General features: G+C 41.5%; 1 protein-coding gene across 4 annotated transcripts in view; it reads left to right on the forward strand.

The window, feature by feature from the left end:
* The window catches only part of LOC144755526 (polymeric immunoglobulin receptor-like), a 222,536-nt gene extending 213,914 nt beyond the window's left edge, over positions 1-8,622 (forward strand). For all 4 annotated transcript variants that reach the window (XM_078644540.1, XM_078644537.1, XM_078644539.1 and 1 more), the window contains one exon: positions 8,414-8,622. In XM_078644540.1, coding sequence (XP_078500666.1) covers positions 8,414-8,484 — 71 coding nt within the window. In that variant the 3' untranslated portion in view covers positions 8,485-8,622. The remainder of the gene's footprint in view (positions 1-8,413) is intronic.
* The last annotated feature ends 4,471 nt before the right edge of the window (positions 8,623-13,093 follow it).

Genomic DNA, 13,093 nt, shown 5'->3' on the forward strand with positions numbered 1-13,093 from the left:
TCTGGTTTGGCAGTGAAAAACACATAAAAAATTGAGGGGAAGTAGGAACCCACTAGTCTGGGCAATGATGCAAATGCCCCTGCTGTTCTGTAGATAATTTCTATTATTTACCTTCTCCAAAGCCAAATGAGGCAACAGAGTGTAAGGTTAGACCCCATATTAGTCCCTTTGCTTTTCACTAGTTAATATTAATGCTGTATTCCACATAGCCTAGCTCCCAGCACTCATCTAAATGTCTTCCTTTTTGCAGACTGCATTGTATACCATACTATATAGAGTCAGCCCTTACACAAGATTAGATGGCCTGCTTGGTTCCTGCGTTTTGAGGAGTTTGATCACTCTTGTGTGTTTGTCCCTCACGTGGTACATAGCTTGTTAACCTTTGCTTTTCACTTGGTAGAGTGTGTCGCTCAACTGCAGAAGTCATGGAACTACTTTTTTTCATTCCTTTACCAGTTTATCATTCTCTGGAGTACATGTCTTTGTTTTTAAAGCACGCCCTTTATTTTGATGCCCTTCTGACTCAACCTATCAATCTCCTACTTCCCTCCTTCCTGATCCTCCTTTGTGTAGACCAAGGCGCTAGGTAGCGGCCTTTGTGGTGTCCTGGATGTTCCTCTTACCCTAGCTCTCCACTCCAATTGGTCCTCGAAGGCACGTCAAATGATGGATGGATGCCTTGGTGATGTCCTGGGTGTTGTTGCACTTCACTCTCTTGTCTCACTCTCTCTCTCCATGGAGGTAGCCGTAGTTGTCTTTGCCAGTACCTGAGTTTTTTTTTTTTTGTTAAATCATTTTTATTGAAGACTAGCAGCCCGTCCCGACGTTGTCCGGGAGCAATTAGGCTTCAGGGCCCCCGCCCGCCCTGACGTTGTCCGCGGGTCCCCCGGAGCCTTCCTCCATATATTGCAGTATTATATTTCTATGTTTACTTTGTACGCTTTTGTAGCAGCCCGTCCCGACGTTGTCCGGGAGCAATAAGGCTTCAGGGCCCCCGCCCGCCCCGACGTTGTCCCTGGGTCCCCGGGAGCCTTCCTCCATATATTGCAGTATTATACCTCTATGTTTACTTTGTACGCTTTTGTAGCAGCCCGTCCCGACGTTGTCCGGGAGCAATTAGGCTTCAGGGCCCCCGCCCACCCCGACGTTGTCCATGGGTCCCCCGGGGCCTTCCTCCATATATTGCAGTATTATACCTCTATGTTTACTTTGTACGCTTTTGTAACCTGCACACGTAACTTTTTCCAACTGTAATGCACCGTTTGGCTCCCTTTTGTAATGCTCCGTTTGCTTCCTCTTGCTCACGATTTTCATTTTTGTTTCATTTTTCCGCCGCTCACCGCTCCTAAATAAATAAATAAATAACCTACCTCATCCGCTGCTCACTGCTCCTCCCCGCCTCTCCGCCGCTCCTCCACGCCTGTCCGCCGCTCCTCACCGCCTGTCCGCCGCTCCTCACCGCTCCTCCCCGTGCCATGTCTGCCGGTCCTCCTTGCGCTCCTGGACGCCGCTCCTCCCCGCGCTCCTCACGTCGGGCACGGACGTCGCGGCCGGCGCTTCTTCCAAGGGACTACTTTTTTTTTGGGTAAATTTTTTAAATAACATATATTTATTAAGTTTATATAGCCTATGTCCATCTGCACACCCTGACGATTACAACGTTGTATCGGGTGTGTGGATTGGCGCTGTGGTTCCCGAGTTTACCCGCCTCAAAGGTTCAAAGTACTTCCTTTATAATAGTAGTATAGATAAATAACACAGGGATGGAAATATACATTCGTCAATCCCAATGTAGATATGAGTATACAAGTATAGATAAGTTATAACCTTACAGTAGGTGAATTATAGATAAAAGGTTACAAGAAGTTATAATTTTTATAATAATGTTCCTGAACAGTGACTACTAAAAGATACATCATAAAAAAAATAGGTATATCAAATTATACTGGTATACAACGAACCTGTGTAAATACAAGAATGAATACAATATGTAAAGAGAGAGTTAATTGTTTTTTATAGGATAGAAATAGAAGAAAGGAGCAAAGAGAAAGAAAGATAGAGAAAGAGTAAAGAAAAAGATGAAGAGAAAGGAAAAGAGAAGAAAGAAAATGGAGGAAATATGAAATATAGAGTAAGAAACGAAAAAAATTAGGATTATGAAGATAGAAAAGTAGTGGAAGGTAGCCATAATAGATCAGAGTTATTTGTAAATGGATAGAAGGTTGAGGTACTGAAGCAATTCTATGTTCATCACATATTAAATTCCACCAGTACCTGAGGTTTTTGATCTCCTCCAGAATTAGCAAAGCTGATAGAGACTGGCCATGTTAAAAGTACAGAACACAATTAAAACATTGTTTTCAATATTTTCAAGATGGCTGCTGAGTTGTGTGAAGTATACAAAGCAATGTTTTCATTGTTTTCTATATACGCTAAACATGGCTGGCAAAGTCGTCCATGGCACTCACTCAAAATTGGCAAAACGAGCCCCTTTGAATAATGTTTGTTATCTTACTCCAGTCCAGGGACTGCCTTTGCTTGGATAGCACCCTTTGTGATCCTCCTCCTCCCTCTGCTCCCACCAGGCATTTTCTAAGTGCTGTGTATAATAAAAGTTTTTATAAATGGAAATTAGTACAGCTCCTACACTATTATTTTTTAGCTGGACATTGTTTTACCTGTTATGGGAGCATGACTTAAATATTCCCTCTTGCTAGCCAGACTGTTGATACCATTATTTTTATCACTGGGTTAAGAACATACACCTCTTCCCTTGCTATGATGCAGAACTAGAAACTGTTCACCGGTGCTGTGTACCTGGAGGATTACAGGGTGCGATGCCACTGTGCATGACGGAGATTTAGAGAAGGTATACTTTCTTCAACCTTCAACGCTGCTTACCTTGTCTCTGTTAATCCCTACACCTGGCTTCTGCTGTGCTCTCTGGTGCTGATTACATCAGAGGTGTGACCAACCAGGGAACACAGTTCTTCAACTGGCACATGAATCACTTATGCCACACCCCAACTCCATTCCACTGATGCACAATTTCGGAAGAGAGAACCCGGTTTAGAGGTAGAAGGATGGGGAGCAATGAAGAATGGTATTGGTGGCAGATATCATTAATTTTTAATGTATATTGAATTATTAAACGCTGCCTACCTGCTCATCTCAAAATGTAATAGACAGTGCCACCCTGTGGTAGACTGTAATTAGAGATGGTATTGAAAATAAAGTGCTAGTGCTGAGCACCGGAAACCCCCGGCACAAATTAACCACTGGGGCCATCCAGTGTAGGTAAAAAAACCTCTCTTTAATGAATCCCACACCTTAATAATAAACCAAACATTAGGTGTTCTAGAGTGATGTTTTGTTTGATGATGTCAGCTTGGGTTTTGACATCATTCATTGTGTGGCTCCTTTAATGGTGCATACATTTTTGCAAGGAACCTGTACAGTCATTACAATACAGGTATCTTGTAGAGCAGGAGAGATACCAATAGGATATAGAATTTCAAACCAATAGAAAGAACACAGACCCCATTCCTCCCCTACTGACCAAAAAAATGAAGCACGCCTTTGCACCGCTCTGGAGCATGATCATAAATAGCGCCCTGAAAAACGGAGTAGTTCCTGACTGCCTTAAAATGGGTCAAGTCACCCCCCTGTTGAAAAAACCCGACCTAGATTCGACAGCTCTGAACAATTTTAGACCTGTGTCGAACCTTCCCCTGCTCTCAAAAACACTAGAAAGATGCATACTTCATTAACTAACACAGCACCTGGACAACAATAACCTCCTGGACCCCCACCAGTCTGACTTCAGAAAAGGCTGTAGCACAGAAACCGCGATTCTCAACATCATGGACGATATACATGGATCACTAGACTCTGACCAATGTTGTCTCCTCATTCTCCTAGACCTCGCAGCAGCATTTGATACTGTTGATCACAAACTCCTCATGAGGGCTCTCCAAGAAAGAGCTGGGCTTGGTGAGGTAGTCCTCAAATGGTTCTCTTCCTTCACAATCGCACGTAAAAAATAAAAATAAAAAACTTCACTTCCGAACTTCAGCAAGTCAACAAGGGTGTCCCTCAAGGCTCGGTGCTTTCACAGCAACTCTTTAACATCTACATGGAACCTTTCTCCAAACTACTCAGGAAACCCAACATTCACTTCCACCCCTATGCTCATGATACTCAGATCTATCTGGAAACTACCTCTCTCAAAGACATTCAAAGACTAAATGATGTCTTGAAAGATGTCCAACACTGGTTAACGAGCAACTACTTGAAACTAAATCCCAACAAGACTGAGACACTCCTCATCTCGAACAAGGAAGATAACCCCCAAATCGCTGAATGGATAAAGGCTATTGAAGTGCTCAACAGGAATCTCACTCTAACAGACTCTGTCAAATCTCTAGGCCTCACCCTAGACCCAAAACTGAACATGAGGAGACACATTAAGAATTCAGCCAAAAGTGCGTTCCTTAACCTCAGACTTCTGAACAAGATAAAACCTTACATTCCAACCAATGATCTCAAACAAGCCACCCAATCTCTGGTGCTGTCAAGACTGGACTTTGGGAATGCAGTCCTAGTAATTCCTAAATCACATCTGGCTCCCATCAAAGCAACGTTACATGTGGCTGCCAGAATGATCACCGGTATCAAGAAATTTGATCATATCTCTCTTGCACTCAAGGAACTTAGTGGCTTCCAGTCGAAATGCGGATTAGCTTCAGAACAGCCTGCCTAACCCATAAAGTCCTTCACACCGGCAAACAGCCATGGCCGGTAGTGGGAGTACTGGCCAGGTGGTGACATGGGAAGGGGGAGGGGCAGGTTGGTGGGTAGTAATGTATGGATTATGGAGCTTAACAGGTAAGTACACATATAAATAAATAAAACGAATTTCGTTGTGTGCACTGCATCACCAAATGCGATGCAGTGCGCGCATCAAAATTTGTTTTATTTATTTATATGTTTACTTACCTGTTAAACTGCGTAATCCATACATTACTACCCCCCAACCTGCCCCTCCCCCTCCCCAAGTCACCGACCGGGCGGTACTCCCACTGCCGGCAGCGGCTGCCGGCAAACCCGAATACCTGGCGAAAAAACTCATAAAAGCCGGCCAATCCAGGAACCTGAGAAGCCCAAAATCCCTCCTACCCATCCCACCTGAAACTAGAAAAAAAACTGTGGATTGATCTTTCACTTGAAGTGCTCCAAAAAATTGGAACTCCATTCCCGCTCACATCAGAACCATTCCCTCCTTTGTAGAATTCAAAAGCCAACTCCAAACCTTGCTCCTCAACCGCTCTCTAGGAAGTGGATAGCTTGGGGCAGACAGCAAACATCGAGCTCTGCTCAAACCCTAAGACTCTGAAGAACCTCGAAACCAAAAATGTCCTGCTATACAATGTGTTGCTCTTTATTTTTGACGCTCGTCTGTTGATATGTTGCTCCTCTTTTGTATCTGATGATTATATGTTATGCACCTACTGTAAAGCGCTCCACCAATACAGCTTTTGCCTTTACAAGTTGAAAACTGCCCCAATTTGAAAATGTGGGTTACTTTTTTAGCTATCTGATTTGCTAATGGAGGCCATTTTCTATTTATTTGGCCAGCGCTACAGAAAACTTCTTAAATAAAAAAAAATAATAATAAAGTACAGACTATTGTACAGAACATTTTGAGACGTAAAATAAGTAGGCATTAAACTACAGGCACCATTCACTCACAACAGGATAAGAGTAATCTGTTTACCAGGCAGGAGAGCTCCTGATTCAAGGGTAGCCAATGAGAGACATTGAGGTCTGTTGGTAGAGCAGAGACAAAAGTAGGGCAGAGAATAGGGCAGGAGTTAGTGGTGTAACATTGGTCCTCTCAGCCCCGAGCTCCAGGACACCCTCTCTGGCACTGTGCACGGGTGGCGGGTCCCTGCACGATAGCTCCTAACTGGGTCTGGGGTGTCCCTTCTATGTACTTTGCAGAGGTCCCCCTAAGGTTTTTATGTCACTGGCGTAGTAGTGGGCGAATCATCAATTGGGTTTTAAAGATCTCAAGGTATGAATAAGGGTTGGAGTTGCCTATAAGTTGCCTATAAGGCACTCGGGCTGGTGCTTTGGCTGTTTGTGGAGCTGCTTGTTTTGTCTGATGGGATGGATTTTACTGTTCATTGCCCCGATATTAAAACCAACATTGCCAGCAGAATCTCAAATGTGTGCATCTCCTACAAATTAAAAACACCAATACAGCTTTTGTCTTTACAAGTTCAAAACTACCCCGATTTGAAAATGTGGGTTACTTTTTTAGCTATCTGATTTGCTAATGGAGGCCATTTTCTATTTATTTGGTTCCCTGGCCTATTTTCTGTCCCAGTTCGATGCAAGCCTTATGTGATAAATAAGAGCAATTTAGGTGCAATTACATGGCGTTAGAGGTAGGATACGCAATTCCTGGCACAAGTAGCTTTTTTCCACCATATTAGGAAAGCAGATTAGTGGATGTTGTAATTTGTGACAGGAATATTTGTGTCTCCCCTTGTAAATAAGTGAATGGGCATTTAGCTAAAGCATTCTATTCCCCACAGACCACGTCTGTACATACTTAAACACTCACATAAAACAGATCCCTTCAGCAGATCTGATACAAACTGAGAGGCATATTTACAATGCCCCGGTGGCACTTTTCCACCCCCAGAGCATCACTTTTGTAGCGCTCTAGAGGCGCAGTGTGCCAGCCCATATTTACAAGGCCACACAAAGCCACCCTGCATGGCTTTTCATTTCTTTGGAAATATGGAGTAAGGCAATGCCTTACTCCGTGTCGAAGGGGCATTCCATGGGTGTTGCTGTGGGTGTCCCCACGAGACACCCATGGTTTTTGACATTGCCCCAGATTTACAAAATAGCAAAAACCTGGGGCAGTGCAAAAACTAACGCTTTCCCAAAGCAGGCGTAAGAAGGAGAAATGTTTCTAATTCTCCTTGTTTTTTCACTTTCAACGTGTGCGCAATTCTGCAGCACACCTAGAAGGAGGAAAACACCTTCTCCTTTGTTTTTGTGCAGGAAGATGTCCTTTCCTGCATAAAAACAATCATCCCAACAATAAAGACACCCTTGCACCATGGTGCAAGGGTGCCTGAGTAGGCGCACAGCTGCAGTTTGTGCGCCTGCAGAAAGGACAGTATGCACCATCTCTTGTAGACATGGTGCATTCCTCCCCTTTCCTTTTCACATAGCACAGCACAGCTAGAAGCACAGTCCTATGCCAAAATATTGTAAATATGCCCCTTAATATTGGCAAAGCAGTCTTATGACAATTGCATTTGCTACTCCCTCAATTCTCAGAATTCTTATAAGCTGTTTTGAAATTTAAATAAAACATGCTCCTTTACTTGTTAGCTTTACACCCCTTTTAAATACAGCAAGGGACAGAATTTTATATCAAGGCTTAAAAGATTGATTGATAAATTGGACGAGCCAGATTTTTTTTTTGCCAAACCATTAACACAAGTCTTCCAGCTTCAGGAACTCACATTACATGGGCTATAAGCTCATCCTGCAGCTAGTAGAAGGACTGCCTCTTGGAAACTGAGAGGGCGCATTATAGGGGGAAGAGGTAAGGGACAAAACAAAGTGGCAGCTATAGGAAGAAGATGCATCTTTGTCAAGGAAATGTTTCACTACTTGCCAATATGATGATGAGATTTTATGCAGTGGGCACCAGTCCTTGGGTGATAAGACTGATAATGCAGACTCATTGCAGAGAGTGAAGCAAGGACAACGTGTCAGATGGTGATGATGTTTTATTACTGCTCACCTTGATAAGACATTATCCACCCAGCTGTTCTAACATAATGTAGTAAACACACCGAATACAGAAGATTACGCAGCTAAGGTTTATTGTGAATTGACTACATGGCTGTGGAGAACCAAGAAAGCAAGTCCACTCCACCAGCACAAGAGATGGAGTAACTTCCAATTTTCAACATAAACATTTTCAGAACAGTTGAACTTTCTGCTGGTGTTCCTAGCCTACTAGGCGAGCCAGCAGAATGTTCAGCTTACTCAATACAATACATGTGAGATTAACAGTGTATGTGCAGTACTACAACATTATACAGGAGAGTACCTCAAATAACAACCTGCGGTTGGGTGTCTTTGTAGAGTGAATGGACTATCGTTCCATTTTGGCACAGAAAATAAGCAGGAAAACGAGATCTACAACATGTACTCCATATTAAACTGTACAATCGTGACAACATTACATCAGATTTCTGTATCTTGGTTCCCTTTTCTGGCAAAAGTGAGACCACTTAGAATTTGTGTCCCTCACAAGGTTAAGCTAATTACAAAATACAAATAGTATATTAACACATTTCTACTTCTTTCTCTGCAGTTTCTGACGATTTGATGGAAAAGGTGAGTCTTGACACCTACATGGAGGCAGCCGCTGGTGTTGATCTGTGACCTATGGTAACCAATGTCCAGAAATAAAAACAATGAACCCCTAGCCAGACAACAGCACCCTACTGTTCTAATCTGTATTTGGCTATGGCACCACCTGTGTGTGGGAAGGACCATATGTGTATCATTCACTTGATCCCCCTTACCAGTTGGATTGGCTTAGACCTGAAAGAGCCCCAGTGGATATTGAATACAAAGATTATCTCCATTCCTGCAAGAGATACATATTATCATTTTATAGATATAAATTATCTGGATTACAGAATATATAAAAATTAACCACAGGTTACTTGAGTTGAAATATTGATTTGTTCGCATTGTTCGCTGGAAGTTTTGTCCCAACATGAATTGAAAACGGGTAAATCAAATTTCAAGCAAATTTACAGGTATGTCATTTCATCCGCAATGGTCTATTTGTGGTCAAGTTATTATTGCCTTGGAAAACGTTGCATGTCTTACCATAAACACTCATATCGTTTGCAAAATTTGGAAGTAGTTTGGTACAAAATGTGTCCACTATTGTCGCAGAATGTGTGACTGAAACGTTGTGCATATCTATGGTTCAGGGACATACCAAAAGAAGGCAATAGGTCATGGAACGAAAGCAAATGAATCATATTTGGATATTTCACTTCGGTAGGCAGATAAAATTTGAAATCTGGTACACCAGACGAGGTTAAAAACAAAAAAAAAACCTCGCTGAAAAGGCAGTGGCCAGAATTTTTACTAAATCTCGAGGCACTAAATGATGATGTAATAAAAGAGGGATTAAAAGAAAGTGATCAAAAAATCAGGAAAGCAATCCCTATACTCATGTCCGAATTGGAACCCCAAATCGACCAAGCTAAAAAATATTCACACCAGCCCTACTAGGCTTACCAGAAGGTTTGGCAGGGTCCAGATAAAATCAAATCACGTGCGATCTGCAAAGTATGAGTACCTGTTTCCAAGTTAAAAACTATCCTTAAGGTTAAGAGAAAATAGTAGCTCTAGGGGATAGCCATGGTAGCTGTCTCATAATTAATAAGCAGCTCAGGCTTGTTTTAAAATCTGTATTTGCATTTTTCAGCTGGAGTGCGGCGTCCTGAAAAACGGACAGGTCTGGATCACACTCCCCCCTCCAATTTAATGGGCCTGAGCTCTACACAGCAGGAGGCAATGACTAGAATGGGTGCATGGGCCTTTCTTGGTTGATTCGTGGCAGCCCATCTAGCTGTAAAACCAAACTTAAAACCTTCATCCTACCTGGAAATTCACCTCTACACACACCTCACTAATTGGCATACCATTAGGTACTTATGTGAAAAAAAGATGCATCAACAACCCAATTTGCGATTCTTTAATAGCGAAAAATACCGATTCGCGCTTAAGGAATAGCAAAATGGAATGCTTCAAGAAATCACTTAAAAAATTAGCGATTTCTTAGAATTCCTTAATTGCAACTCGCAATTTCATTCCTATAGGCCTAGAGGCCTATAGGAATGAATGGGAAGACAATCTCAATTTGCGAATCGCAATTAGCAATTCGCAAATTGAGATCGCGATTTCAAGGGTGCAGGGGTGTCCTAAGGACACCCTGTTGCACCCCTGAAATTGATATGTGCACATATGTTGTGCACACGCATGTGTGTGCGCGACATGAAACTTTGAAAAATGCACTTTAGTGCATTTTTCAAAGTTTTTGCAAATTACCATGAAGTTGTACTTCATGGTAATTTGCGTGCCCTATTAGCGAATTCGCTATTTTAAAAACTTTCATGCATTGCATTTAAGGAATCTCAATTTGAGATTCCTTAAATGCAAATAATCGCAATTTAGCGATTTCTAAAATTGCGATTTTTGCATTTGGGATGATGCATCCCAAATGCAAAAATACCGCTCGCAAAGGGGCAGATTCTGAGAATCTGCCCCTTTGCGAGCGGATTTTTGTTTGATGAATCTGGGCCTTTGTTTCATGAAAAATCGAAATACAACTCTTCACTATTAAGACACTTTCTCCTAAGAAAATAAATAGCCAGAATCAATTAAAAAGCAGAAACCAGACTGATATAAAGTCAGTCTGGTTTACCAAATAAGAAAGCCAAAAGACTGCTACATATCCCAAAAATATTCTCTTTTATAGAGTTCTAGACAGAAAAAACACACAAATGCAGTGGTGAGATGTGTATAGTGGGGGTTTTACTAGCAATGTATTATTCTGGTAAACCAATGGACATTCTGAAACATAAGATACATTCAATGAGACACATCCAAAAACACCTACTTCTACTGTATATTAATGAATGTAGTGTGTATTGGAAATCAAGGAAATAACATGATGTTTTTGTAAAACAGAAATACAAAAGACAGTTCTACTAATGAATGGTGCCTGTGAAAGGCCTCAAGTAAAGAACCGTGAAAGTTGACAGGGAAATCCTGAACATGGCTTCCTTTAGAGCAACACAAATAATGCAACTTATTAATACAAAGACCATGGATTAAAGTTCTATTTTAATGATTTTCTAAAATGCGAAGGCACACAGCATTCTTTGCTGTAGAAAAGCTTGTTCACTTAAAATAAAGGTGCACGTTTCTTTCTACAAATATGACTAGATGTCAGTGCAAGCTGGCTATGGCCTTGTCATTCTAACTAAACCATGTCTAAATTAGACATGGTTTTTAAATTAGTAAAAACACTCTAAGCACGCTGTTATAGTATGGTCGTGAATTTAGGATTATTCTTTTTGGTCATCAGCATCCTCAACATGATATATTTTAGAGCATATGGAACAATGGAAAATGCGTTTTGTCTGAATCAAAGAAAGCAGTTAAGATGTAATGAAGTTCGGTGGGCTGCTCGGCATCCTGTGGGGGTGGTGAAGCCCCCACCTTGGAGAACTGTGCCAAACCGTGTACAGCATATAGAGATCCTTGTTGACTTTGCAAAGATAATTTTCTCTAGTATTGCACTCTTTTGGCAAAAAATGGATAGGTTTCACGTCATGGTTGCTTTTCTGCATTTTTATTTTTTGTTTTGCAGACTCAAAACCACAAACCATTGGTTTGTTTAAATTAAATATCCTCGATGCATGGACGTTTTCTCCCTGTGTATCGGGGACATTTTTTTATTTTCATGAATGGGAATATCATGCCTGCATTGCGCACCACGGCAGGAACAGTTAACAGTGGAAGCCAAGTCCTAAGTGGATGCTGGACCTGTAGTGGATGGGCCCCGGTAAAAGGTGTCGGTAGCAAAGTCTGCCTTTTCCTGTACTGCTCCAGGATATTTTCATTTCAATGGACCTAGATTGCTTGTCGGGCGCTAGTATCAAGACATTGTCTCCAAGGAAAACATATAAGAGCCCGAAGAGACTATCATTAAACAGGTCCTATTTGAAATAAATCACTAATATGCTTATGAAAAAGTACTTCAAAAACGATTCAAAGCCTCCATGGTCAAAAAGGTGTACCTGGACGTTTGCTCCAAATCTTCCAAAGCCTCCATGGTCAAAAAGGTGTACCTGGACGTTTGCTCCAAATCTTCCAACAAAAATTAGCACGCACCATACTGTAATCGAATCATACTTAAATAATCTGACATCATCTACTATTAGGATTTAAAAACGCAGCAGAAGAAGTGACAAGCAGCCACAAAGCAGGACTGCAAAGTGATAACGTCAGATTAAACATATATTTATACATGTTTAAGCCTATATTTGACATTAAATAAGTTAATTTAAAATTGTGACTGGCTGCCTGTAAAGTATTGTATAGGTTTGAGAATCACTTTTTATTACACCAGTACAATTAACCTTTCTTCTACTAAAACCGTCCCAAGGAAGTGAGAGAATGTACGTTCAACAAGGACTTCTTAAACGCTGACACTGCCTTCAACTAAGACTGTGCTTTTGTTTGGTGGATAACATTTCCTTAACATGTGAACTGGTTTGGAACACATTCTGTGTTGGGCTTTTGTTTGTTGATTGTTAAAAATTAATGCACTTCTACCCGTAGTGGTTGTTTGAAAATATTATACAGGTTGTGTGTTGCTCAAATTCTTACAACGCAGATTTTTTAAATTCGACAGAACACTGTAATTGTATTGTTATATTTCCTGATGCCTATATTAGGATGCTTTCTCGTTGTCGTGGTTAATCAATAAAGCGTTTTAATGTTAACTAAATTGGCTTTGTAGTGGGATCATTTATTGCTAATTTCTTTGTTCCATGCTTTCTCTGAGGGAGGCCTGCCCACTTCTGCCAATCTGCCAAGTCTAAGGCAAAGATTCATCACAGAAATGTGTCTTTACCTTACAGGCACTTGTACAACCGCAGCTCATACCAAGACTGAGGCCTCCCTGACTCCTCCATTGTTATCCAACCACATCCAAGATGTTTCGAGCAGCAGTTAACTAAACTCTACCATCAGAAACCAAGAAAATCCCAATCCTCTAAATGAGGTGGGGGAAATCATAGATTTTCCAGGCAGTCATCCACCAATTTAAACCCTAAATTACTTAAGGCCTGATTTGGACTTTGGTGACGGAGTAGCTTCTTCGCCAAAGTGAAGTTTTGCCTGCCTCATTTTAGAGTTGGGTGTAACTTCAGTATGTAGGTGGATGGCGGAGACTACT

The sequence above is a fragment of the Lissotriton helveticus genome, chromosome 5_1 (assembly GCF_964261635.1).
Source record: "Lissotriton helveticus chromosome 5_1, aLisHel1.1, whole genome shotgun sequence".
NCBI lineage: Eukaryota > Metazoa > Chordata > Amphibia > Caudata > Salamandridae > Lissotriton > Lissotriton helveticus.